Raw genomic sequence first — 27,394 nt, forward strand, 5'->3', positions numbered from 1 at the left:
TTGGTTGTTGGAATTTTATACAGTTCAATTTTCTGATGGTTCTGGGTGATAGTTGTTTTGTAATTTAGTTGTAATTTCTTTTTTCTTAATTTATATTTTATTAATTATGCTATTACAGTTTTCCCAATTTTCTCTCCTTTATCCCCCCTCCACCTTGCACCCCCCAACCCTCCAGCATCCCCCCCTTAGTTCATGTCCATGGGTTGTACATATAAGTTCTCTGTTTTCTATACTATTTTGCCCTCTCCCTGTCTATTTAATGCCTACCAGTTATGCTTCTTCTTCCCCATACCTTTCCCCTATTCCTCCCCTCTCCCTCCCCACTGAAAACCCTCTATGTGATGTCCATTTCTCTGATTCTGTTCCTGTTCTAGTTGTTTGTTTAGTTTTTGTTTTTGATGTTTATCTTTCTTTTATTTTTTAGGTTCATTTGTTGATAGTTGTGAGTTGTCATTTTATGTTCATATTTTTTATCTTCCTTTTCTTAGATAAGTCCCTTTAACATTACATATAATAATGGCTTGCTGATGATGAACTCCTTTAACTTGACCTTATCTGGGAAGCACTTTATCTGCACTTCCATTCTAAATGAAAGCTTTGCTGGATAGAGTACTCTTGGATGTAGGTCCTTGCCTTTCATGACTTCAAATACTTCTTTCCAGCCCTTTCTTGCCTGCAAGGTTTCTTTTGAGAAATCAGTTTATAGTCTTATGGGCACTCCTTTGTAGGTAACTCCTTCCTCCCTTTTACTGCTTTTAAGATTGTGTCTTTGTCTTTAATCTTGGATAACTTAATGATGATGTGCCTTGGTGTGTGTTCCTCTTTGGGTCCAACTTCTTTGGGACTCTCTGAGCTTCCTGGACTTCCTAGAAGTATATTTCCTTTGCCCGATTAGGGAAATAGTCCTTCATTATTTTTTCAAATAAGTTTTCAATTTCTTGTTCTTCCTCTTCTCCTTCTGACACTCCTGTGGTTTGGTTGTTAGAACAGTTAAAGATGTCCTGGAGGTTCCTAAGCCTCTCTTCAATTTTTTTGGATTCTTGTTTCTTCATTCTGTTCCAGTTAGATGTTTATTTCTTCCTTTTTTTTTTCCCCCAAATTGTTGCTTTGAGTCCTAGTTTTCCTTCCTGTCACTGTTGGTTCCCTGAATATTTTGCTTTATTTCATTTTGGGTATCTTTCATTTATTTGTTCTTTCATTTTTTGACCAAGATCAATCAGTTTTGTGAGCTTTTTGATTAACAGGGCTTTAATTTCTACATCAGACAGGTTGGCTGTGTCCTCTTCGCTTAGCTCTCTTTCTGAGGTTTTGCTCTGTTTTTTCATTTTGGCCCTATTTCTTGACACTGGGCCCCTAGTAAGGGTGCAGGGCCTTTGGTATTCACCCAGGCAGGGTAAACCTCCTTGCTGTGTGGCTGTGCTTCCTGTGGGGGAGGGGCCAGAGAGGGAACAGTGCATCTTGCCTGCTCATCTCTAGTGCTCTTTCCAATGGACTCTCCAGTGAGACTGGGAGTTTCTCCCACCATGGCAATGGTCCTAGTCCACAGCCACCTCTAAGTCTCAGTTTCCCCTTAAGTCACCCCCTCTCAGGCAGCCTGCCTCTGTGCTGCAGCCAGCCCTGCCCCCATGGTCTGCTGCCTCACCGCAGTTTCTCAACATTGGCCGCCTTACCGATCTGGTTGTTCTGTTTGACTGTTTCTTTAATTCCGTGGTTGTTGGAGTTTCATGCAGTTTGATTTTTCTGGCACTTCTGGTTGTTTATTGATTTTAGATTGGTTGTTCTCTCCTTTTGATTGTGCAAGGATGTGAAGGGTTTCTACCTACGCCTCCATCTTGGCCAGAACTCTAGTTGGAATTTTTTGCTCTGGTTGTGCAAGGAGGTGAGCCATGTTTTCACACTATTGTTTCTGCCCCTCTCTTTCTTGGAAAGAAAGATTTCTCATCTTCTGGATGAGAAATGAAGTTTGGATGACCTTTTGGCTTCCTTTTTCTGGAAACCTGATCAAAAGTTTCCATTAACTACCTTGGTGTGGTAAAGGTGACCTCTGATTGGTGATTGCATCTGGACTTGAAAAACTGTCAATGTCTGACAAACAGCTATGGCTATGGTGTTTTAACAAGAAATACTACATCTGTGAGGCAAGAGCCTGGTCAACCAGGTGAGTGCTTATAACCAGCTGCTGTGGTATCTTTCCCAGCCTTGAGCTGACAAGTGGGAGGCCCGCAAGCAAAGCTCTTGCTCAGCTGTGCAGACTGCTGCTCCCACGGACAAAAGCGGCTGCTGTCTTGTTGGCAGTTTGGGTTTTATGACTTATATCCTTTGAAGTAAACATGACGCCAGGTCCCCTGTGAGGGTCTTGAGCATCTGGATATTTATCTGGACCGTAGATCCATCTGTATCCCTGTTGGGATTTTCAAATATGTAGTCAGAATAAAAATAAATCAGTAAAAAGTAGCAGTCAACTTCTTTTGGCTTCCCATTCCTCTGCCCAGAGGCTACAAATTTCAATTTATGCAGATGTTTATTCTGGTATTTACTTCCATGTGTCTGAATAAACCATTTATGACATTTATTGCATGTTATTATGAAAGACGAGAGATTTTCCTTCTATGCCACTGTGACTTTCTGTGTTCCCATCCTCCAAGTTAATCAGTAGCCAGTATCACATAATTTCCATATGTAAGAATTGTTCACTGTGTATCCAAGTTGGCACTCTGATTAAATTTCCTCTCTTACACAGTTTCTTTTGTTGTTTCTGGAGCTAATTGCTTTGACTTTTTAAAAATTTGTTTTATTTTCTCTGTACATACCTTTACTTTTTCCAATACCCTCTTCACATTCTATATCAGATTTGTCAAGGTATTTCCCAAATGTTCATAAATATAATACCAATTACTAATTACTGTTTTTATGGAAATTGATGCCCTACACCTTTCCATCTGATATGATCTAGTTTCTACTGCTCTGGGTTGTTCTTTCACTGTATTCTGGCACTTTCCTTGGGTTCTGACTATTTTTTTTATGTTATTAAAAATGTTATTGTTGACATTAATACAGATGTCTGTTCATTGTTGTGTTGAATTTCCTGGATTTTGCTGGAGCACATCTAAATATAGCTTTATATGAAAGGGTCCATTGGAAGTGAAGACTTTGAATATCTCAAATTGTTTTTTAACTTTCACATTTGATTTTTTTTGTTTAGTTGAATATAGAGTTCTACACTGAAAGATATTTTTTTCCTTGATAAGGAGTTATAACTTTTATCTAATAGGATTTAATGTTATTGATAGTTACTTTATAACAATGAAGACATTATCTTAGGTCATTCCTTAATGATATTCATAGGTTTAGTTTGTTAGTAATCATATCTCAGTGCTGCTGTTTGGTAGTGCATAGGTTGAACTCTCTTGTTGGCAGATAACTCCCGTAGTTTTCATGCATTTCTATACTTCTTGTACCAGACTACCCTTTCAAGGATATGTGTACGGAAAACAGCCATAGAAGCTAGGAGGTATCTCTCCCTCCATAGCCATGAGCAGGCTTACTGTCTGTGTAAGAGACTTGCATTCTGTAAACTCAAATTTCTTCTGTGTGCACCACTGTCCCTGGCCCTCTCCACTCCACCTTGTGAGAACTTTGGTTTGAGGAATGAGTGCATAAAAGAATGATATCCTGACTAATGCTGTTGCTGTAATAAGCTGTCCTTTGACTCTGACCCAGGCATCTTATTTCTACTGCTAGCATCCATAGAGCTATGGCAGGCTGTCCTAGGAGCTTCCAGGTGTTAAAATCTTAGACCCTTTGCAGCCCTTGACATCTATTTTGCTCTTTGTCAATTTCCTCAAGCAGTAACCAATAGTGTTTTCTTCCTCCTGCCATTGACTTGATTGTATGCAGCATTTGGTGGTTAATATTTTTAAATGTGTTTTCTTATTCCAAAGGCATTTTTACAGTGAAATTGCTCTGTGTACAGAGAAGCACAATAAATAATCGGGTTTTATGCAAGTTTCTAGTAAGTATAGGTTTGGCTAAAAAGTCCATTTAGTTTTTTCCGTGAAATAAAAGACATTTTTCATTTTTACCAATGACTTTATTGATTTGGATATTTTGAGTATATTGGCTATTTCCTAGGTGGTATAACATTGATTGTTCTCAGTTAATACCTCAATTTGATAGCTTTCACTTTCAGCTGGTCTACCTGACTGTGGAGCATTGTTCAGGGAGAAATCTCTAGCACAGAACTTTGCAAACCACTTTTGACATGTTCAATCGGTCCCAGCACCTTCTCCATACACTGCACAAATCCTCTTTTGCATTTCAGTTGCGTTTTTACTTTTCTTGAAATAATAAAGCATAATATAGTAAAATGTTGCTAATTTTCTTCCATCTTCAATATTAAAATGACTAAATAAAAATTCACCAATTTTGATCTTCTTTTTTTACTGGATGGTGATATCACAACTGTTACAATACAGTATAACAGAATTGTTTTGAATGAAGACAACTAAGTGCTACTAGAGCCATCTTACTGGAAAAAACCAAATGAACTTTTTGGCCAGCCCAATATAAAGTAAGGTATATTTTTGGGTGACATTTCATTTGTTTTTATGAATCATTACATTTATTTCACATGGCATCTTTTGGAGTACCAGCTACTCTCCCGATCCAAGTTTGTACCACATGTTATAAAATAATTTTTACAAAATACTGCCTTTGTTGAAGGAAGGATTCAAAGGTGGGTGTTGACCATGTCTCTGTGTGTGCCTTCTCCTTACTTGGTCCTTCACTAACAGAAGTAAACTGAAGTGGTTCTTTATAACTGAGATCTTAATGCCTTTGCTAATAACTCAAGTCAATTGGCTCACAGTGACTTTATGTGAAATTTCATAGGATGAAGGATTTGAGTCAAAGATTTTACTTACTGCATACTCATTTTGTCAGGCTGTGTTAGTGGGACTGAGGAACTGACAAACATGATTTTGCAGATTTTGATAGTCATTAAGGATTATAATGGTCTCAACTGTTTACATTAGTAAAAATTTTAAGCATGCATCCTTAGTGTTATATATATTAATATAACATTGTAGTAACATACAATTACTTCCTAAAATATACACCAAAAAGTGATGTAAAATGATAAGAAAGGTAACATTAAGTAGGAGTTTTAATATTTTCTTATTACTGTGGTATTTTGTTCTACTCTTGGGTGCTAACTCGACTGTTGCTTTTAAATCACAACTTTTCATATACAGATACCCATCTTATGATTAAAGGTCATCTTCCCTAGGGAAAGACCTAATAATAACATGATCATAGTGCCTGTTAGACTCCACTTTTACCCAGTTTTCTTCCACATTATAGAAAGAAATCTAACACAGAGTGCACTTCTCTTTCTGTTGTACTGTCTAGGATGAGGATGGGGCAGAAGACAGCAGTCGTGTTGAACCTGTTGGACATGCCGACAGTGGTTTGGAGAACACACCCACCTTCTCTCTGGAGTAAGTTACTGATGGCTTTAACTAAATGTGTCGCATACATACAGCATTACTGACAGCAGCAAGTGTTCCAAAACATACGGCATGCGTGGAATGTTTGTGCTGAGTTAAAAACATGGCTTGCATTGGCTTGTTTTTCAGAGAGCATCTTTCATGTATTGTGTTAATTATCTAATGTAAAAAGAACAGCATGGAAATCCACATATACCTGTTCTGTTTCACACCTTGCCAAATACTATTACGTTATAATAAAAATAGCATTTGATTGAAAATATTTGTCATGTTTAAAACACTGTAACTGTTTTCAGATTGTATGTCAGTATTTTGGTCATTTGTTTGCTCTCTAAATTTGCTAAATTAAAAAAAATTGTATGTATGCTTATTTTACCTGAAAAATTAGTTGGTAGTATATAAACATTAGCCATTTTAGTATATATATTTTGATTTGAAAAAATAGAATCTCAAGATATTTGAAAAATTATAGGTTATAGGTTAGGGACCTTGAACATGAATTTAAGTATAAAAGCATAAAGTAAGACTTTATTATCCAAACTGTACAGTTATCTTAAATATTGGCATTTTTAAATGGGAGGGGGTTTTTAGGGAGGGCAGTATTCTAAATTTTATCTTTGACTTTGGGTAGAAGTTAAGGGATCTAGGTATTAACATTTGAACTGTTAAGGCTGTCTTCTTTTGGTCTTCCAAGGGAAGGCTCTAAGAACTTTCTCAGTGAGACCAGGCACTGGAATCAGATTATGTTTGGATACAGAGTAACCAGTGCTCTCTACGTGTTTTCATTTAAGAAATACTTGCCATGTCATAGTTCAAAAGGAAGAAAAGAAAGAATGTATCATAAATATAATTATTAAAGTAACCATACTATTCAGTTGACAGCCTAGTCATTAAAAATATGTAAATGGTATTAAAAGCATCTAAATTAGGATGTTATAAAATTCTACAAAAATATTAAAAAATCCACTTAAATACCATTACTTTAGTATGGCAAAATTTTAATTTTGTCCTAAATAGTTTATGTGATTACATCTGTGCTCATATTTTCAATTTGTTTTGAATTGTATGGTATTCCTATCTTTAATTTTCTTTAGTCCTTCTGTAACTGGGACATTCATAGTATATAGGATAACTTCTGAATTTTATTTAGCAAGTTGAAGAATTGTCATTTTTCATTATATAAAAACTATATTGTGACCTTTGTCAAATCCATTGCTAATCATTTATGGTTGCCTGGGTTGCTTAAACTAAATATCTAATTAAAATACTATTTCCAAATATTGATTGTTAGGTAGATACCATTTACATTTCTATGCAAAACACACACACACACAGACACACACACACACACATCTACAGAGAAAGTGAAATTGCATTTAATGGTTTAGAATACTTACATTCTCTAATTTACACCAATTTTTATTAACCTTGGGCTTATTACATTAATAGTAAAGTACTTTAGTTATAGAAGTAACTTCATGTTACTCTATATAAATAGCTTTAACTTTAAAATTCATTTGCAAACACTTTTATGAAAAAGATTTGGTTTTTAGTGGAAATCTATTGGCTTTGAGAAAGGAATTTCATAGCCTGTGCATGCAGTGGTTTAAGAAATGGTGACTTTACATTGTGTGGATGGTGGGAAGTCAGGATGCTGAGTCATGTCTGCACTGTCACCTGTCTATAGGGGCAAAACTTGGACCTTATTCGATTATTGGAAGGGTCAATGATGTGACATATTTAGTAGCTCTTTGTAAATTATAACATGCTCTGTAGCTGCAACACTTTTATTCAGTTAATCCTCATTGTCCTTGAGGTAGATATTGAGATGGAAAAATTTCAGTGGAAGCCTAGAGATTTGACTTGCAAAATGTGTGCTTGTATCACACAGAAGAGTGTGGTCTGAGAGAAATGGTTCTGTGTCATTTTTAATGTAGTTATTTCTGATGATTGCTCTCCCCCCATGCCATCAGACTAGTGTTCAGGTATGTAGTGTTTACTGTTGCCTTCATCACCACGCTTATATTTCAGAACGTATATGTACACGCATGTGTGCTTGGTGGGGATTTTGTTTTGTTTTCTTTTGTTTGTGTGTCTGTTGTTGTATTTTTATTTTGTTCTGTTTGAGTTTGGTTTGTTTACAGTCCATGTTCATGCTCCCTCATTCATCATTGTCTCACAGTGACATGGTAAAGGTCGTTCACATCCCCAACGACGGAGGGCCTCTGGGAATCCATGTAGTGCCTTTCAGTGCTCGAGGCGGCAGGTAACGTATTGCGGAGGTTTTTAATTGAATCATAATGTGGAGTGTTTTATCTTCATTTAAGCTCAGATACAGAGTGGTGTTGATTTAGCATATGCATAATGGAAACATTTTCATTTGGGGGAAATGCCACTTCATTCATACGTATACATCATAATCACAGAAAGCACTTACACTGATGAAGAAATCGAGCATTCAAATTATACTAATAATTTTATTGTTCATTACATCCTTGCAGACATTTTACTTTGATGATAGATGTTTGAGCTAGAACTCCAGTTGAATTTGCAAAGTTAAGGGAGAGAGATTAAAGCAATTTTCTGGAAAAAAATTATCTGGGTGTCATACGTAATAATTCATTTAGATTTATTTTTGTTCAGCTCTTTAATTTTATAAGATGTTTATGATTACATTTGACATTTTAAAAAGTTGAACAAGCTATAGATCTATTTCCTACCCTGTGGCCTGTAGCTCCTTCTCTTCAGTCTCTGCATTCAAATGTCAGCGTTTTGTATCATTTGTTAATATGACTTAATTACTTTATAGACCATACATCCTTAAAACTTAAAATGGCCTGTAAGTTTCTGTCATTTTGCTGCTTTTCTTTTGTGAAAGAATCAGGTTTTGTTTTAATATTTAATACACTGAAAGATGCATTATAAATCCACTTCGCAGCAAGTGGGCTGTGACTTATGCTGTGGACGGTGAGGTGCATGGCAGCCTCCCCAGCGTGTCAGCTGCGCGCAGTTGGCTTGTAGTTTTATCACGTCATCTTTTGTTTACCCGTCTAATGACTATGTGGTGAAACATGTTTATGAACTGTATGGCTTCATATTTGGAATGCTTTTATTTTACTGTTATCACTTTGTTAACATTTTTATTTTAACTTTATTTACACTGGGAGAGGGGATGCTGAAAAGTTGCCTTAGAACAGCGACTGAGAACTTAGAATGGTTTGTACTCTGGTCCTGCAGTTACAAGCACCATGTGTTGTGAAAGGCAGATGCAATATCAGTGACAAGTGTGTGATTAAATTATCTATTTAGATTTTTAGATGAGTATTTGAATCAGTGTACTCCCTTCCTGGTGTGTCTTCCTACCTGTGGCCAAGTGCAGACTCCATCTCTTTGGTAAAGCATCTACTTTTTGGGGTTCTGGATGCTGAAACTTTGATGTACCTAGAACTCTGCTGGACTGCAAGGTTTGGATGTTGGTGTTTGTAACATGTGAAATTCACCTTGAATTTGGAAGTGGTGTTGTATTTAGAGTTGTAGCTGCTTTCACTTTTTCCCTTCTCTTTTTAAAATTTTAAACTCTGGTGAAGCATTGAAATTTCTTCAAAGAACTTTCAGTTAAACAAGCTTAGTTGTTTTCAGAATCCCTCTTGACTTTATTTCCTTTAAAAATATAATAAAAATACAATACAGATTAAATTTAAAAATTCAAAATTTTTAAAAATATAATTTTAAATGTTCTCTAAAGTTAATTTTTTTTACTTATATGATAAGTAGAAAAATGAGATAAAATACATGGATTAATAGATAAAGATTAATGCATGGATTAATAGATAAAGGTTAATGCATAGATAAAGACTAATGTCTTTAACTGCCTGTGGACTACAATATATAACTCATCACAAATGAGACTTAATTGTTTATGTACCCACTTTGAACTAGTATTTCAATTACAAACATTCTTTTCTGTCTTTATTACACATTTCCTACGTCAGTGTGAACATTATTGGGATAAAATAAATTGATGAAAAGCCTAAAGCCAAAGGGGAATAAGATAGAACAATAAACCTACTCTAAATTGACTCAATGAAAGCATTTCACAAAATCTACCACAGTTACTTGGTTACCATGGTGTTTACTTTGATATACAGAACACATGTAAGTAGGCAAGTATTCCTTTGCGGAACTAGAAATTATTTTTCAGCTAAGTCACTTTTAATTCTTGTTGATCTGACACTCAATGAAGAAAACCTCGAGCAGCTTTCCTCTGTAAGGACAAAGAGATTAATAAAGTCAGATTCTTTATTAACCCTTTGTAGGCATCACCCGTTTTCATATTGGGAAACAGAGCTAATTTTTTCCCAACGCTCATGTTACATTTTTAACCTTCCACATGGTCGTGGTAGGTGATGGTTCTTCAGAGGTAGGTTGACAGTGGGAGAGAAGCCCAGGCAGGTTGCTCAGAACCATAGACACTACAGAACCAGAGATGGTAATCTTCAGGTGCCAGAAGCCTCCTTCTCCCTTGTCTTGGGAAATGGCTACAAGTCGGTGCTTCTCATTCAGTTAGATCCCTTCCCCAGCCTTTAGCCTGTGGTAGTGCCTTTGTTAGGTGCTTGGTAACAAAGATGAACAGGACTTAGTCTTTGTCCAGGAACTTGCGGTCAAGGTGGAGTGATAGCCAAGAAATCACTCTGTAATTATGTGATAAATGTTGATATAGTCATATAATAGCTACTCTGTGAGCTGATGAAGTGTTGTCAGAATTAAGTAACTGAAGCTGGCTGGTGGGGGAAGAGTAGCTTAAATGTGATGATAGCTTAGAAAGGGAACTACATCCACTCCATGGTGGCTGCAAGCACAAGTTAGGCAAGCAGAAAGTAAAATTTAGTGGAACTTGTGAAGAAATTTCACATATATCTTAGTGGGAATACAAAAATGCATATTTATGAGATGTAATTGAAATTTCCAATAATAACTTTCCTTTTACAAAATTCCAATCCTACTTGGGCCATCTCAAAGTAATTACAGGCATATATCAGGTCCTTGGATAACATTGTTTCATTTAACATTGTTTAGTTATAATGATGAGATGTGGTGGGAACTTAACACATATTTATATCAGTTAGCCTATGGTGAAATTGGTTGTGTTATACGTTGTTTTCAACATAGTTCCAGGAACTTACTAATGATGTTAAGTGAGGACTTACTGTATACCTCTATTCATTGCACTTTGTTTTATTGAGCTTTGCGGATGCCGTCTTTCTTACAAATTGAAGGTAAGACTCTCTACCCACAAAAAGGTTATGACTTGCTGAAGGCTCAGATGAATATTAGCATTTATAATGGTAAAGTATTTTTAATTTATGTACCTTTTAAGAATTAATACTATTGCACACTAACTAGACTGCATACAGTTCAGTGAAAACATAACTTTCATATGGGAAACATAAATTTGTATGGCTCGCTTTCTGTTAGGGTATTCACTTTACTGCATTGATTGTAACTGACCCTGCAGTGTATCTGACGTCTGCCTACAGTTTTGTAAGAGTAACACATATGTCAGTGTTGCTTTCTGGTTTAGATTTCAAAGTCATCAAGTCTTAGGAAAATGCAGATGGGAATTATGTATCATAAATAAAGCAACACAATGCAGAACATCTTGAATATCAAATATAACTCAGGAAAATAGGAAAAATGTGAAGTCAGTGGTAGAGAAAATTTTAAAGCCACTTAGGTCTAATTACGAGCTGAGGTATAATGAAGGTTTTTTTTTTTGTAAAATATTTGCTGGGCCTACTTAAAAAGGCTGTTTTCTAGAGTAGGTTGGGTGGTGTTCCTTGAGTGGGGCATCAGTGACGATTGGCATGTGGTTACTCACCCCCAACCTCTGCTTCATATCTGCAGAAATGGGGACAAATAGATAAATAGAAAGAATGCATGTCTTCCCTTTGATGAGATTTCTCTTTAGCCAGCATCTTGTATGTTACTCAAAAATAAAGTTTATTTGTCCCTATACAGAACTCTTTATTCAGTTTTATTACCTTGAAATCGAGTTTCACTTCATACATATAATTTCATTTCATTTTGATTTAAATGTCCAACATAACTTTCTTACTTAAATCACAAGTGTTACTACTTTCAGAAAGTAAGTAATTTTCATTTCCTAGAGCAGAAACTCCATGGATTTTACATTTTTTTATAATGGGTTGCCAAAAAGTTAGTTTGTTTTTTTTTCTGTAATATGGCTCTAGTAGTGCTTAGTTGTCTTCAATGTCATTTGAAACAATTTTGTTACATTGTATTATGACAGCTATCATATTGGCACACATTTAAAAAAACATCTAAATTGGTGAATTTTTTGTAGCCATTTTAATATTGAAGATGGGGGAAAATAAGCAACATTTTCAGCATATTATGCTTTATTATTTCAAGAAAGGTAAAAATACAATTGAAATGAAAAAAAAAAGGGCTTTATGCAGTGTATGGAGAAAGTTCTGTGACCAATAGAATGTGTCAAAAGTGGCTTGTGAAATTTTGTGCTGGAGCTTTCTTGCTGGATGATCAAATGGAGACATTAATTGAGAACAATAAGTGTTATACCATGTGGGGGATAGCCTTCATACTCAGAATGCCCAAATCCATAAAGTTATTAGTGAAAGTGAAAAATATGTCTCTTATTTTATGGAAAATTAAACAGACTTTTTGGTCAACCCAATACTTCTGTGACTTGACCCATAGGTATTGCTCCATAAAAGAATGAGCAAACACTGCCTTGCTATATTAGAAATAAATAATAAGGGCATAGCCTGCCTTGATAGTTAAGGGTTTTTCTGAGGCTTTTGAATCACATAGGAAAAATTATTATTATTATTATATATAAAGTAGTATCCTAAAAATAGGGGCTGGGCTTATGAAATTATAAGATTTTATATTTAGTTTAAAGGGACTTAGAGTCAGAATGAGAAATATATATATAAAGATCTATGCTGTATGTCAAAAGAACTCTCTGTGCCTGTGCCAGAAGGATTCAGAGGAAGCAGGACTATTGAATACCGGGTGCTATGCAAAACCTTAGTGCAGCAGTGGAACTGGAGAGGTTGTTAGAAAGCACTTTGTGAACGGCTGTGAGACTGAAATCAGTAAATAATGGAGAAATTATTGACGTTTTTCAAGAAATGTGATTGTATTATTTTTCAGTAGCCATTTATTTCTCTACTTAGAACCCACAGTGGAGTTTATAGTAGATCATCTAAATCTTTACCTCTGTGATAACAAGTATGGCTGAAGCACATTATTCTTGAAGTATAGTCAGCTTCTCTTGGTCTTACCTATAATGGACATTTCCCATTTATATATTCTTCTTTAAAGTTAAACCTGTCTCCCTGTACTTTTTCTATGCAGATAGTAATTATATGTTTTATTTTGTTAAGCGAGTTTTTAAAAGATCTAGAATCTACCAGCACCATTCTTGATCTAGTCACACTCTGTCAGGGGTGAGCAAACTCTCTCTAAGGGTAAGGTGGCCAGTGTTTCTGGCAGTGTGGGCTGCCTTGTTTCTACTGCAAGTGCTAAATCCCAACCTTGTAGCATGAACCCAACCACACACAACATGTGACCAAATGAGCATGGCTCTGTTTCCATGAAGCTTAATTTATAAGAATAGTGGTAGGCCTAATTTTGGCTGATGGGCTGTAATTTGCCAGCTCCACTTTAGAGAACCAAACAAATAAAAATGTCTGCCATCATGGAGTTTACATTCTAGTATTATTCATATCTAAAATTTCATCCCTTTTTTTGTATTCATATTATTGGGTGTCAGGAAAGAGTCCAAAACTTTATATCCACTTGCTGGTTGATAAGAAAGTTTCTTTATTGTAGCCACATTTTATTTCCCACCAACACCCCCCCCTAATGCTGAAGAATTTCCAGGAGGAAAGGAAGTAGGAAAAACAACTTTATTTAACATTTTCTGGTTAGTAATATATACTCACAGAACTCTTTTTCCTAATATCTGATTGCAAATCATGAGATTTAAGGAAAAATCTAGTCTTTAAATAGGAACTAGCCCTCAGTAAGGGGGGTGTGTGCGTGCATATGGCTCTACGAGTTTCTAGCTGCCTGCCTGCTCATGCTGGCAAACATCTTATTAATTACTTCTTAACTTATCTTTTACGGCTGTACATCATTTGATTTGTCTGATTAATTTTTATTCTGAATGATTTCAACCATTTATCTTCAATTTGATAGGTTAAAGGTCAACACCAAACTTTTTAAATTTCTGTATTACATTGATTTTTCATGACTTTTCTCCCTTGACTGGTTTTTTCCATTACTGACTATAAATTCCATCATCCTAGATGAAAAAAATCACATACCTGAAAGAATATTTTATAATATTCAAGATTTGAGTTGAAATAAAAGCGACCTTATTGGAAAATAGGTATTCGTGTTATCAGATTAATATAGAAAATGATTGAAATATCCATGTTTGCTTCCTGTGTCAAATGCATATGTTGAATCATTTTCCTCTCAAATAAAAACTAAAGTTTTTGTAAAGTTTTTAACTAGCCTGTCTACAAAAGCAGGTAGTAAATATTTTTGGAAGGTCTTTAAGAAGTCCATATTCATTTACTTAAGTATTGAGTCAAAATATGAACTTGGCATCCCCTCCTAAGATTTCAAATGCTCATAGTTATTGTTAGTTATAACTCTTAGCTCATCTAACCTATACTTTATTAGTTTTTGCTCTCTATAGCACATCAAATGTTTCTTTTTTCTTTTTTTTTTCAGGATTTCTAGTTAGGAAATACATTACTTCTGTGTGTCAGTCAGTGACTTAATCACATGCTAAGTTTTCATGTTACTGGCAGAGGGATTGCTAAGAACAGCCCACATTTTGAGGCCAGAGATACCTTTGGATGGAGCTGGGCTCTGTCTTTTTAGTAAGTGTGGCCTGGGCACATTAGCCTCACTCATCCTCAGTCTTCACATATGAGGGATAAGAGACTCCTCACTTTGTGTGGTTTAAACAAGAACATACATGTAATTATAAAATATATATACAACACATTTAGCGTAGTACTTGGCAGTGGCAGCTAATAAGAGTGGTATTTTTCTAATTCACAACCAAACATCAATCTTCTTCTGTCACCATATATTTGACACGTCTATCAAATATATCATAGAATTGTACACTTGAAACATATATAATCTTATTCACCATTATCACCCCAGTAAATTTAATTTAAAAAGAAAAAGGATGGTTTTCATCTTCCCTTTATCTTCCTGAATGTACCTTAAAATCTCCTTCTTACTGCTTTGCGGTCTGGTTGCCTATGTAGGTTCTGATTAGTGTATTTAATAGCAGAAAATTATCAATTTTCTCTTCTATTCATGACTTTGATATGAGGTTTTACTGTTACATCATAAATTTGAGGATTCTAGTACACACTTGCTTAGTTAGTTGGATGCATATGTTAATAAATAATACAGCCAATTTGGGTTTTATGGTACTAGCTCAGGTGTTAAGAAAAGCTTTATTTGAGGTTTGTATGTTTCATTTCACTGTAGAATTTTAAAATTTAATATTACCTTTAAAAGGAAGACATATGCTCTTGAACTTTGAGCACTCAATTTTAACTTATTTACCACTTTAGTAAAAAACAATTTATCTTTACTCAATCAGTTCTCTTTTGTCTGAAAGCTTTCACCTGTACATCTCAGCTGCAGACTTGCTTGTCCCAATAAAGGACCATAATAAATGAACATGTTCTGAAGAGAAGAGTTTATTTTGCTTCTTTCAATCTAGTAGTATGATGCCTGTCATTTCTGCCCTAATCTAAAGAAAGTCATTATTTTTGTTTACTTTTTTTTGGTTTGTTTCATCTTAGCCATTAAAGCATTTAAAAAATCAAGATTTTATTTTAACCTGGAATTCCTTTAAATTTTTTTCTGGTTGTGTTGCCTGAGTCTGTGGCTGTGGTTCTCAGGGATAAGCCATAGGTCATTGCGAACCCCTCATGTTTCGTATTCAGTGAGGTGAGAAGGTCTGGTTGACGGGGTCCACTCCATCTAGCTCTCCTCTGACTTCACATCAGTTGAGGTTTTTATACTGTGTCAGTTTTTATCAAGATGAATTGTAATCATTTTCATACAGCTGGATGGCAGTTGTGGAAATCTCTGTCATCAAAGCAAAACTCAGACTTGCTTAGCCAATTTAGATGTCATTAAAACATTTGTTATTTATTTTCAGTTTTATCATTGGTTATACTTTATATTTAGAATTGAAAATGTTAACATGTGTGACTAAGTTTGTTTTAATTAAGTGTATAGTTAGGCTAATGAACCTTGTAAAAACATAGTAGTACACTCCTTAATATAATCTAAGAGGTAAAATTTCTAATTATGCATCCAAAATCACGTGCAAATATGTAGTATTTCAGTGGCTTGGTTTCTGTGAGTCTATCCTTATATTCCTATTTGGCAGTTTCTTTTTTGTAAGAAACATGATTCAGAAGGCATGAGGAAAGGCTTAAAATAAGTATGTGTATTTGCATTTTTTAAGAAAGTTACTCAGAAGTGAGATTTGTACATGGTGGGTACAGTATTCCTACCTCCATTTCCAATTTTGAAAAAGGTATAGGAAACAGTAGAATAGCAGTATGTTCGAGATGTTTGAGATTTACAAGAAAAAATATTTGTTTGCTCAAAAAGCATACCTGCCATGTCAGGTTTACATTAGACTCATGGGGGTGGGGTCAGGGAGATTGTGTTCCACATACCCCAGAATCCCTGGGACACATCTTCTCAAGTCTCCTGGGCTGCAGTAGTCAGTGCACCAAGTCTTCTCCCTTGTGCACAACAGTACAGCCCACCGGGGTGGTGGGTTCTGATCCTGGGCTGTTTCCCCCAGCAGAGCTCACCCAGCTCCTCTTTTTCCTCTGCCCTGCTATCTATCTGTGTATCTGTCATCTATCTGTCTGTCTATCTATCTGTCTGTCTATCTATCTACCTATCTATCTATCATCTATCTATTATTGTTACAGAGTGGTTTCTTCTGATGGAAAATGGTTGCTTCTAATAAGGAATTCTGGTACTTGCCAAGGTGAAAAACTATTGTGTATTCTAGCACATTGACTTGCTGAAATGTTCTGAAGTTCAGTAGCTTCAATTATTCTCTCCTAAAAGTGTGACAAGGGACCACAGCACCATAGGTAGTCAGCTCTTTATGACTTCAGAACAAGTTCTGGTTGCGGATTGAATTTGTAAAATACTAACCTTCATTGTTCTTAATTATGTATACTATTTGAGATGCCTTTAAAATTAATGTGGGAGGTATGGGAATGTGTCTGCTTGCACACACATCTTCCAGGAAGATGAAAGAATCTGTTATTACTTCCTGTTGATTTCCCTTCAGAGGGTACTTTTCATTCCCAGTCCAGCTGTTATCAGTTCAATTTTCTTGTGAAGTTTTTTTGATAGTCCATTCCTATTCCTTTTGTAATCATTTTCACCTAGTGAAGCAAATGAGATAATTTTGCAGATTATTCTACTTTTCTTTTAAATTAATCCATTCTTTTTGAGAGAATGATTCTAATAGTGTGGTCATGTACTTAGAAATCAGCAGGCTACTAACCTCTTAATTCAATCTGTTCATTGATTCCCTGATCACTTGCCCTGTCACTCAGGGTGAAATTCTTCCTCTTCTTCCCCTCTCCACCCCCATCCCCCACCTAGTGCTGAGAAATAGGATTCTGAGATTTTTGTGACTATTTTAACAACGTTGGATTCTAAAAGCCACATTTAATAAGCCTGTGTTATATTTTATATAAGTGTGGTAGTTTATTTATTTGTGATTTGTAGCATTTTTTACTATGTTAGGATGATTGATGCATTTGGCCATTTATGAGGGCTTATTCAGAAAGATAACCATTCATTCAGTAAATGTAGCATGTCATTTTTTTTGTTGTTGTTTTTAAACTTTGGATCATCGCTCTAGAGTGATTTCTAGGAAGGAAAAGTAAATTTAAAAAGTAAAGTAATTCTCTGAAAAATATTGGTGCCTCTTGTAGGGTTAAATTTCAGATTTCTAAGTTATATTAACTGTCATAAATACTGCTATCAGGGATAAATTTATAAATTTAAATGAGCAGTGTTAGTTAACTGCTAAGTAATTTCTATTAAAGATAGTCTATTTTTTTTCTAAAGACATTATGTGGATTCTTTAGAATACACAAAATATTTCAGGATACATAAAAACATAATTATTGCTCACTTTAGGTTGCAGAAGAGTTGTAACTATGATTCCACCAATTATAAAAAGTAACTGAGTGACTCCTGGCAGCATGCATTTGTCCTGCAGGGACTGCGTGCAGGCACTTTTACAAGGGTGGTCCTGGTCTGTCGAAGCCTCTGATAGCACTGGTGTGGCAGCACATGTGTGGTTATGTCCCAGGTGCCTGTGAGTGGCTCAGTCATCTTTTTCTTTTATAGTAAAGTGGCTTCTGCTTATTCCACTATTATCAGTAACTGTGACTTAATTTGTTTTCTCAAATTATTTTGTTTCATTCAACAGAATCATAGATATATCTTAATTTGATTCCCCTGATAGGTCACTGTTCAGTTGTGCATAGAAACAATAAAGAAGCATAGGGAGGGAGATTGTGGGCATGGTGACATTTAACAGTACTGGCATTATTGGTGTGACCTATTAAGAAATTTCTTTCTTCCAAATCCAGACTCAGACAGTTAAGCTGCTCATGCAGCTGTGTCAGTATATGTTATTCTTACCTTGAGCCCAAAGAATTCTTATATTTATTTAGTTCTAACATATGGCAGTAAGTAACTAAAAATCACTTACATACTATTGTTTTCATCAGTCACAAAAATTTTTAGATTCTTATACTAGTAGATGGTAATCCTGAAATGGGAAAATTACGAAAGGCAATTTAAATATTATCTTCTCTTATTATTCTTGCAAGTTGGTAGCCTTAGCCCTAGTAAAACAAAATGTCTCTTTATTATATTTAATAATGAACATTATAATGAAATTAAATGACTGGTCTGTAAACATTCATGAAAGAAACAATATTAAATGGCAGTGTAAGTGAAAAAGGACCATTGTTGCAGTTCAGTTTATGTCCATTCAATTGTGTGTTTGGTATAAACGGCAGCTCCATGAAAAAAAGGATCTGAGTCCCAATTGCATTTCACTTGTATTCTATTTTGCAGAAAGCTAATTAGAAATGAGAGTAATTTGCCTTAGCTACACTCAGTTATCCATTCATCCCATTGTCATTTATCAAGAACCTCCTACTAGCTAAGTGCTTGAGTGTATATTGTTGAATCCCATCTTCTCTATCTTCCAGGAGCTTACAGTGCAATAGTAGAGATAAGGTGTGTCTATCAATAACAATAAGAGAAGAGTCAGATACATGGCCACAGAACAGATAACATTACTGTAAAAGAAGAAACTCTTTGGGTATATGTCTACTGGAAAGCATATATAGGGTACTGCAAAGGAAAATATATATAGGCTACTGTAAATGATTGTGTCTTCAACTTTAATTTATGCAGGTTTCTAAATTATAGTATCAATATGGACATTTTTTTCTCTAAATGTTAGGATTATTAAAGGGAATACAAACTTTGGGCAGGCCAAAATAAGCTCATAAAAATTTCAGCATGATTGTGATACAAAATATATACTAAGGATCCAGTAAATCACAGCATTAGAACTTGGGAAAGATTCCCATTCTTTATACTGTGATCATAGAAAGTTTTTGGTGTTTGTTCTGAGAGATGTATAATGTCCTTCCTGTCAGTCAAATAGTGTTCTAGACCAAGTATGCTAGTAATTTTTATTTTTCTCTCCATATTGGTCTCTACACGTTCATTCAGGCTTTTCTTTCAGTCTGATGTTTGAGTATAGTTAAAGAGATGAATGTATGGCATTATTTGAATTTGTTATTGGTTTTCTTCTAGTTTTCTTAAAATGGGAATAATGGCAACAAAGTACTTACTTTAGGGAAATGAAACAAGTTCTGAAATTCAGAATATTAGGCACTATCAAATTCAGATGCCAAGAATGGTGCCTTTTCTATTTTCAAATCTTTCCTATTTTGCTTCTCAAATGTACATTGTGCTGAGGTAGTCTTTTCTCCTCACCTTTTCTTCCCTGGTAAGATGAAGGTTGCCATCAGCCGTGTACCAACTAGCTGAAGGCAGAAACCTGCCAGACCTGTGCACAGGTACAGGCTCGTCCCACACTGTAATAGCCACCAAACCATCAGGCGAGCTCTGTGTGAAAGCATTTTTCAGCATACAGAAAAGTATATGGTTTGTTTCAGAAACATAATACTGACAAGCCAGAAACGATTTGTTGCATTATTTGAAAGGATTCCTTTTACACACCATTTATACTGTTTTAGTTTTTCTGTTATGTTATTTTTAAAATGTATAAGTAGCAATTTAATACACCCCTGTATTAGGAAGTCTTTATAAATACTGCATAGCATTAAAGCAGTGGGGCATTGCACACTGTAGAAATAATGCATGTGTAATGATTTGCATTCTTACTGTTCCAGAACCCTGGGGTTATTAGTGAAACGATTGGAGAAAGGTGGGAAAGCTGAACAAGAAAACCTCTTTCATGAGAATGATTGCATCGTCAGGATTAATGACGGCGACCTCCGAAACCGAAGATTTGAACAGTAAGTGCATGCTGGTTGCACTGATGACCATCCTCTTGTAGGCATGATGGAGAGCCGTGGTTGAAATGCTTTCCCCAACATGTCTGTGGTCTCTGTCTTTGTCCTGGAGAGGAGTATTTTCTATCATTATGTAGCTTTTAAACATTTAATCAAACTCTGGGTAGTTATTACCATTAAACTGTATTGTAAAATGCCCTCTGACTGGTGGTGTCCTTTTTAAAATATTAGGGGCCCAATTTAGGCTTTTCAATTTTGCTACTTCCTCACCTTTTGGAAGATTTACCAGGGTACTATTTGTATTATATTTTAACTCGCATTTTCAGCTTTGTCTCACATAATGTCTCAGTACAAATAAGCAGACAAAGCTCCTTTGAATCAGTGTTATGGTCTGCTTAGATTTTCTTTATCCTGATTTAGGTGTCCTTACGCAATTAAAAAGATAAAGTTATCCGGTTCTTATAAAGCAAGGCAAGCCCTGACTGGTGTGGTTCAGTTGGATGTCATCCTGCAAAATGAAAGGTTGCCACTTTTATTCTTGGTCAGAGCACACGTCTGGGTTACAGGTTCAGTCTCCAGTACAAGAGACAACTGGTTGATGTTTCTCTCTCACATCGACAACATTGCTCTCTCTCTCTCTCTTCCTCCCTTTTCTGCCTCTAAAACTAAATAAAATCTTTAAAAAAATTAAACAAGACAAGAGTGAACAGAAATCATAAGGTTTGGGGAACTAGCATGAGACAGAGCAGCTTCCCAGGCTGACATGGAGTAGCACCAGGCCAGCAACACCTAACATTCTTTGTCATGGAGGCTGTACTGGTGTTCTTAGGATTTTTGCACACACAGACATGAATTAATTTGGCAGATACATAATGTGCTTTCTATTTTTTTTCTGTATATTTCTAACTATTTCCTTAAAAACTCAAATGGGTCCCCTGTAAAGAAATGTTTTATGATTTTTAAAAGCGGTATTGGGTGATGTAGAGAGGTGATTATATTTAATTTCTATTAATATTGAAATTATAATATCATCATTGTACTTAAAACTATTATTTAATTATTTATAGTTCAGAGCACAGTATTTTACCTATAGTAGTAATTCTGTTATTTTTACTTAGAGGATAAGAAATTTATGTTTGGAGAAACAGCTATGTTTCTATCAGAGCTTGCAAACTTGATTGATAAATGGGATATCAGAATGTTGTTTTTCGGTTTTAACAAAGTGTGTCATTTCTTGTTGCTTAATTAGTATACTCAATTAAGTTCATAATATCTTTTAATCTGCCAGTCTTAATTTGCTAATTTTCTATTCATTCTCAAACCTAGAGCACAACATATGTTTCGCCAAGCCATGCGCACACCTACCATTTGGTTCCACGTGGTGCCTGCAGCAAATAAAGAGCAATATGAACAACTCTCCCAAAGTGAGAAGAACAATTACTATTCAAGCCGCTTCAGCCCTGACAGCCAGTATATTGATAACAGGGGTGTGAACAATGCAGGGCTTCAGGCACTACAGAGAGTGCCCAAACTGACCCCCCAGGCTGAGCAGATGGACTCGCACCCACGACTACCTCAGAGCTCACAGCCCTCAGGAAAACCACCGGCAGCTCCAGCCCCAGCACCACAAAGTGTGTTTAGTACAAGTGTAAGCAGTGGTTATAACACCAAAAAAATAGGCAAGAGGCTGAATATCCAGCTTAAGAAAGGTAAAACCTATCTTATCTTTGTTTGATGGGTTTTATTCTAAAACTCCACCAGCTAAACCAAAGCATCTAAGTTTTATCCCTTTATGTGAAAGAAGTGATATGACTTTAAAAAAAAGTATTTAAAATGTATTTTTATGCTTTTCTGATTCATTTTGCTACATAAAAATTCAAATGTTTGGACATTAAGGCTTTAAAACATAAATTTATGTGAAGAAGGTAGCAATTACTACTGTAGCAAAATTTTTAAGTGAAGGGAAATGATTTCAGGATGTCACATTCAAACTCAAGAGTAAGGGTTTGACTGTTTTGATCACCCCACCTGATAAGGACTTTGGAGAGGTCCTCCATGTCAACCTCACCATTTAGGTGACAGTTCCTTTGACATTGTCAGTGGCCCATAGAATGAGGAGAAGCTAGGCCATTGTTCCAGAATATAACATTGCCTCCCTTTCTTAAGGTGACGGGGGAATTAATCATTGACCTTGCTAACCCTTTATTACATATACTTTATATCAGCTTATTTCTTTAAGTGTCCCTGCCCTGTAGGCCATGGATCCTTGTGTACGGGAAACAGCACACTGTCACCTTTTGGCCTCCCCCATGACTCAGAGCAGATGCTACACTTGGTTTTCTGATTTCCAGTGGCTGTCCTCTCCAGGCATCGAGATACACTTTTTGCTATCCATCATCTGTTTTAGCTGATCATTTTGACCTGTTTTTAAATTGTATCTTTCAAAATGGTGTCATTATACAAATATTTCTTTTTTATGGTTTCGGCCAGTTTCTGCAGTTAGATGGAAATGAACCCAAGAGAGGTTGACTGATTTCCTCATGTCCCCTGGCTGCTTCTGGCACTAGTTTCCTACTAGCACATTCCATAGCTTGACATTTAGATCATTTTTCTTTCCATTTGGTGTAGGGTTTACAAGCTTGTAAACTTTGAGATTCCTATTTCCTTTCCAAATAATGTTCTTTTGTTGAACTTTACGTGAACCACAAATGCCATATTTCTGGTTACTGGTTTTTTAAGCTCCAAATACTTGGTTGACATGATCAGGAACTGACAGCTTTACTCCACTTCTGAAACCTCTTACACACACAGAGTCGTATCAGCATAAACCCCTTTTAGCTCTGTTAATTCCTAAACAAGAAATAGCAGATCCTCTTTCTTTCTTTGTCTCTACTCAAATGACAGGCCCTAGTTTTTAAGCAAAAACTTATCCAGCAGCACAAATAGAGTTGTATAAAAGATAAAATTCTACTTGGGATCTCTCAACAAAGGAGAAATATTTTACTTGACCATTGTCATAAAGATACTAGTTCATAAATATCTTTGCCTTTTTACACTAAGATAGGCGTATTTATTCAGTTAATTACAGTTTTTGACACCATTCTATTTTAGCAACTTATAACATGAACTTTTTAAATAGTGAATTTTTATTTGCCATTAAAAGAATAATTTTAAAATAAACTTTTATTTTAATAACATTTTAAAAGATATGATTATATTTTATACTAGCTAATTTAGAAAGAATATGCTCAATTAAAATAAGAAAATTACAACTAACGATTTTCTTTAAAACATTTTCCTGATATTGAGTAATCTAAATGTTATAGAGCTTCACAGATCTATCCTGATTATAATTTACTAACTGTAAGAATGTATGACAAAAGGCAGAAATTGCTTGTGTGTTCCTGCCAATAAGTACAAATATTTTACATAAAAATAGTTTACTATAAATAACAGTGAAGAATGTTGATTGTCTTTGGTTAGTACTAAATACAATTATTAAATAGTGATTGTATGAGAATTGAACAGTCTTTCATTATAGTTAACAGATAATGTTTTTACCAATTATGTTACATTTAACATTTTTAATGAAGTACATCAAAAACATAGGACATGACGATGTTAAATTTTAAATTCAGTTCAAAGTGACTCGACATGCTTTGACAGAACTGAGGTCAATTTCAAGGACTTGAAAAAGAGAGGCTTGGTTGGTTAGAGCATCATCCAGATATGCCAAGGTTGCAGGTTTCATCCCTGATCAGGCCACATAGAAGAGTGAGTGGTAAATGCATAAATAGGTGGCACTACAAATAGACGTTTTTCTCTCTGTCTCTCATCCTTTCTCTCCAAAATTGGTGAATTAAAAAATTATATAAAGAGAGGGAAGCCATCATTATAATGATTCTTAGGCATAATTTTGAAACTATGTCAATAGCATAGCCCCTATGTAGTTGCTTCCATAGTTATGACTTTGTGATATTTATTGCCATTTTGGGATTCTCAAATGCCCTACTCTTTTATAGAAATTAGCTTTTTAATTGAGAAGAAAAGATCAGTAATTTGTATCAGTCAGTGGAAAATATTTAGTTGGCTTTGCTAAATGAAATTTGATATCTATGTATCTTTCTTTTAAAGGTCATTGCCTGAACTTTTGGCTTACATGTTTAAGGGTTATTGTGGAAATTTTAGTAGTATTAAGATTCAGTCAGTCTTTGTAGTTGATACAAATTAATATTGTAAAAGGAGGATAATTTAGAATTCTTTCTTAATAAATGTTATTACAAGTCATTAGAGTTTCATGAAAGCACAGAGACATATGGAAAAGTCCCAGCAGAATAATTAGGAAAATTTCATATATCATTCAAGTCTTCACAGAAGACTTAAAAAATTAACAGTCCAGGCATATTTAAGTGACTTCATACTTGCAGCAAAAGAATGTTTTGTTTGAACTGAAAATATTTACAGCTACAATTATTATTTTCTTCATTTCTACTTTGTTGCAAGTATCATTATTATATTCTTCACTTCTACTTTGTTTCTTCTTTAACACAATTTTTCATTCACATTTATTTGCCCATATATGTTTGTTTACTTGTAGAACATGTGCTCTTGCTTATAGTTTTGTGTTTAGCATAGTATTCATTTGATGGCTGCATCAAATGAATAAGTTCTATGCATTTTGCACCTCTATACATCTTTTTATTCATCCTGTAATGAGCAAATATTTGTCCTAATACCATTTTAACCTACATGGAACCTATTGTATCTTAAGTGCCATTTTAAAAAGCTTTAATAGAAATTAATCATTAGTAGACATGCTATAAAAATTCTCTGATACATTGGAAATTATCTTCCCATTTTTTCTCAGCTCATTTTGGCCTATTGTGTGTTGGTTCAGTGACATATATCCTTTTTCTACACTTTACTGAGCTTGTACGAGTATCTGTCAAGAAAGCTGACAAAGAACTTAGCATTTGAAAAATGCAAACCAGCACAGTGTTTTAAATACCTCATTAAGTTCAGTACCTTTAAATATGATACGATGATTCTCAGACTTGGTGGCTATGATCTGTGATGGGCTCTTCACTAGGTATTTTGCCTTTTTTTTTGGTCAGATTTAGGTGAGTTAGAAGAGAAGTAGGCAAATATAATAGATTTTATCCTGTTAGTAAATTGTGTGCTAATTATAATTTGGGGAGATTCTGTTATCTATCTCTAGAAAACTTTTTCTTTATTAATTTTTTTCATCTCTCTGAACATTTCTCTTCCCTTTCACTTCCTACCTGTCAAATTTGGATACCATTATTCTACAAAAATATTTGCTATTTGAGGTACTGTGGGTTTTAACAGAAGTTTTTTGTTTTGTTTTTTTATCATAGAGAAGTTAAGTTTATTTTCATAATCAAATGTTTAGACCAATTTAAAAACTTTAGTATCTATATTTATGTATCTGTATATTATCTTTCACCAGTTTTTAGGCAGATTACAATTTCTTTGTAAAACCAGGAATTTTGCTATGTAAACCATTTAAACCTTTCAGAATTTGGTCTATTTTGAAAAATCTGTTACAACTTTTAAAGCATTAGAAGAAATGTAGGAAAGTTACAAAATGTCAGGGAATATTGGTATAGAGAATAATAACAGATCCTTTATGTATACTATGCCTGTAAACTTTAAGACATCTCATTTTATTTATTTTTTTCCTGCTATATACTTAGGTACAGAAGGTTTGGGATTCAGCATCACTTCCAGAGATGTAACAATAGGTGGCTCAGCTCCAATTTATGTGAAAAACATCCTCCCCAGAGGGGCTGCCATCCAAGACGGCCGGCTTAAGGCCGGAGATCGACTCATAGAGGTGAGTGGCTTTTCTGACTTAAGTCAAGTGTCCCATAATTCTTGAAATATGTGTTAAAAAGTATTGTTATGAAATATGAAACATTTTAGCAGAAATATGCATCATAAGATAATATTTTTGCTTTTTTAAATTTTTTATTACTTTTTAAATTCTTATTTATGCTGTTATAGTTGTCCCAATTTTTCCTCCTTTGTCCTCCTCTGCTCAGCCCACCCCCTGCCCCTACAGTCAGTCCCCACACCATTGTCCAAGTCCATGGATGAGAAATACCTTTTTTGTTTGGTATACTGAAAATTTTAGTCATTCAGGCATTTGATTTATGAGGTACCATAACATTTTGTCATTATATAAGTACAATGTGTATCTATTAGGTTATGTTTTTAGATGGCTTTAAATTTATGTCTGGTAATACAGAAATGCTGTCTATTTTGTATTCAGAACAGAGACAGATGAAGTAAGTGAACCAGTGTGTCTTAATGAGAGGAACAATGAAATGTTCAAATGAAGGCATAGAAAATGAATTGAGACATAAAAATCAAATACTGGGGGGAAAAAGAGTTTTTCAAAAGTTCCTTTTTGTACCTCATGAGTTTCAGTTCATTGGTCTTTGAAAATGTCTTGGACATACATAAATATACAAAATTTATGTTTGTGTGAATGTGCATATGGAAATGGGAGAAATATTGAGTAAAAGTATAGTTTATCAGCCATTTTTTCTTAGTGTTTTCTTCAGAAAACATAGTTGATATTGTGTTTCCTAATTATTAACTAGTTAACCTAAATTTTTATGGCATTGCCCTTTTTTCATTACTTATATTTTCCTGTGTAGTTTTGAACTCTACAGGTTAAGCTCACCTAAAGATTTCTTGAAAAGTAATGGAGCAAAGGAATAAATTCTGGACTTTTTCATGGTCTCATTTTGGGATTATATTACATAAATTGTGCTTCTTTTTTCTTCTTCACATGACACCATTTTTTAAATGAACACTGATAAAAGAGGCTAAATGAAAGAAAAAGTTAAGGTGTTTCTGAAGTGGGCCACTTTTCCTAGGGGTACACATTGTGTACAGTTCACCCTTGAACAGCACTGACTACTGTACAGTCAAATCTGAGTATAGCTTTGACTCCCCATAACCTTGCCTACTAATAGCCTACTGTTGATCACAAGCCCTAATAACATAAACAGTTGGCTAACACATATTTCATGTTGTATGTATTATGTACTGTATTCTTACAATAAAGTAAGCTGGACAAAAAATGTTATGAAAATCATAAGGATTTAAAAACACATTTACAATACTGTACTAATTTATTGAAAAAAT

General features: G+C 34.9%; 1 protein-coding gene across 25 annotated transcripts in view; it reads left to right on the forward strand.

Annotated features, from left to right (window-relative positions):
• Positions 1-27,394, forward strand: part of PARD3 (par-3 family cell polarity regulator) — a 689,179-nt gene that overhangs the window by 352,159 nt on the left and 309,626 nt on the right. For 13 of the 25 annotated variants that reach the window (XM_036017299.1, XM_036017347.1, XM_036017963.1 and 10 more), the window contains exons 6-11: positions 5,410-5,498; positions 7,481-7,492; positions 7,690-7,773; positions 20,093-20,218; positions 21,542-21,924; positions 25,933-26,072. In XM_036017299.1, the coding sequence (XP_035873192.1) occupies positions 5,410-5,498; positions 7,481-7,492; positions 7,690-7,773; positions 20,093-20,218; positions 21,542-21,924; positions 25,933-26,072 (834 nt within the window). The remainder of the gene's footprint in view (positions 1-5,409; positions 5,499-7,480; positions 7,493-7,689; positions 7,774-20,092; positions 20,219-21,541; positions 21,925-25,932; positions 26,073-27,394) is intronic. The other 12 variants (XM_036017375.1, XM_028506901.2, XM_028506904.2 and 9 more) reach the window with 2 other exon arrangements.

This window comes from Phyllostomus discolor, chromosome 1, assembly GCF_004126475.2.
Source record: "Phyllostomus discolor isolate MPI-MPIP mPhyDis1 chromosome 1, mPhyDis1.pri.v3, whole genome shotgun sequence".
Lineage (NCBI taxonomy): Eukaryota > Metazoa > Chordata > Mammalia > Chiroptera > Phyllostomidae > Phyllostomus > Phyllostomus discolor.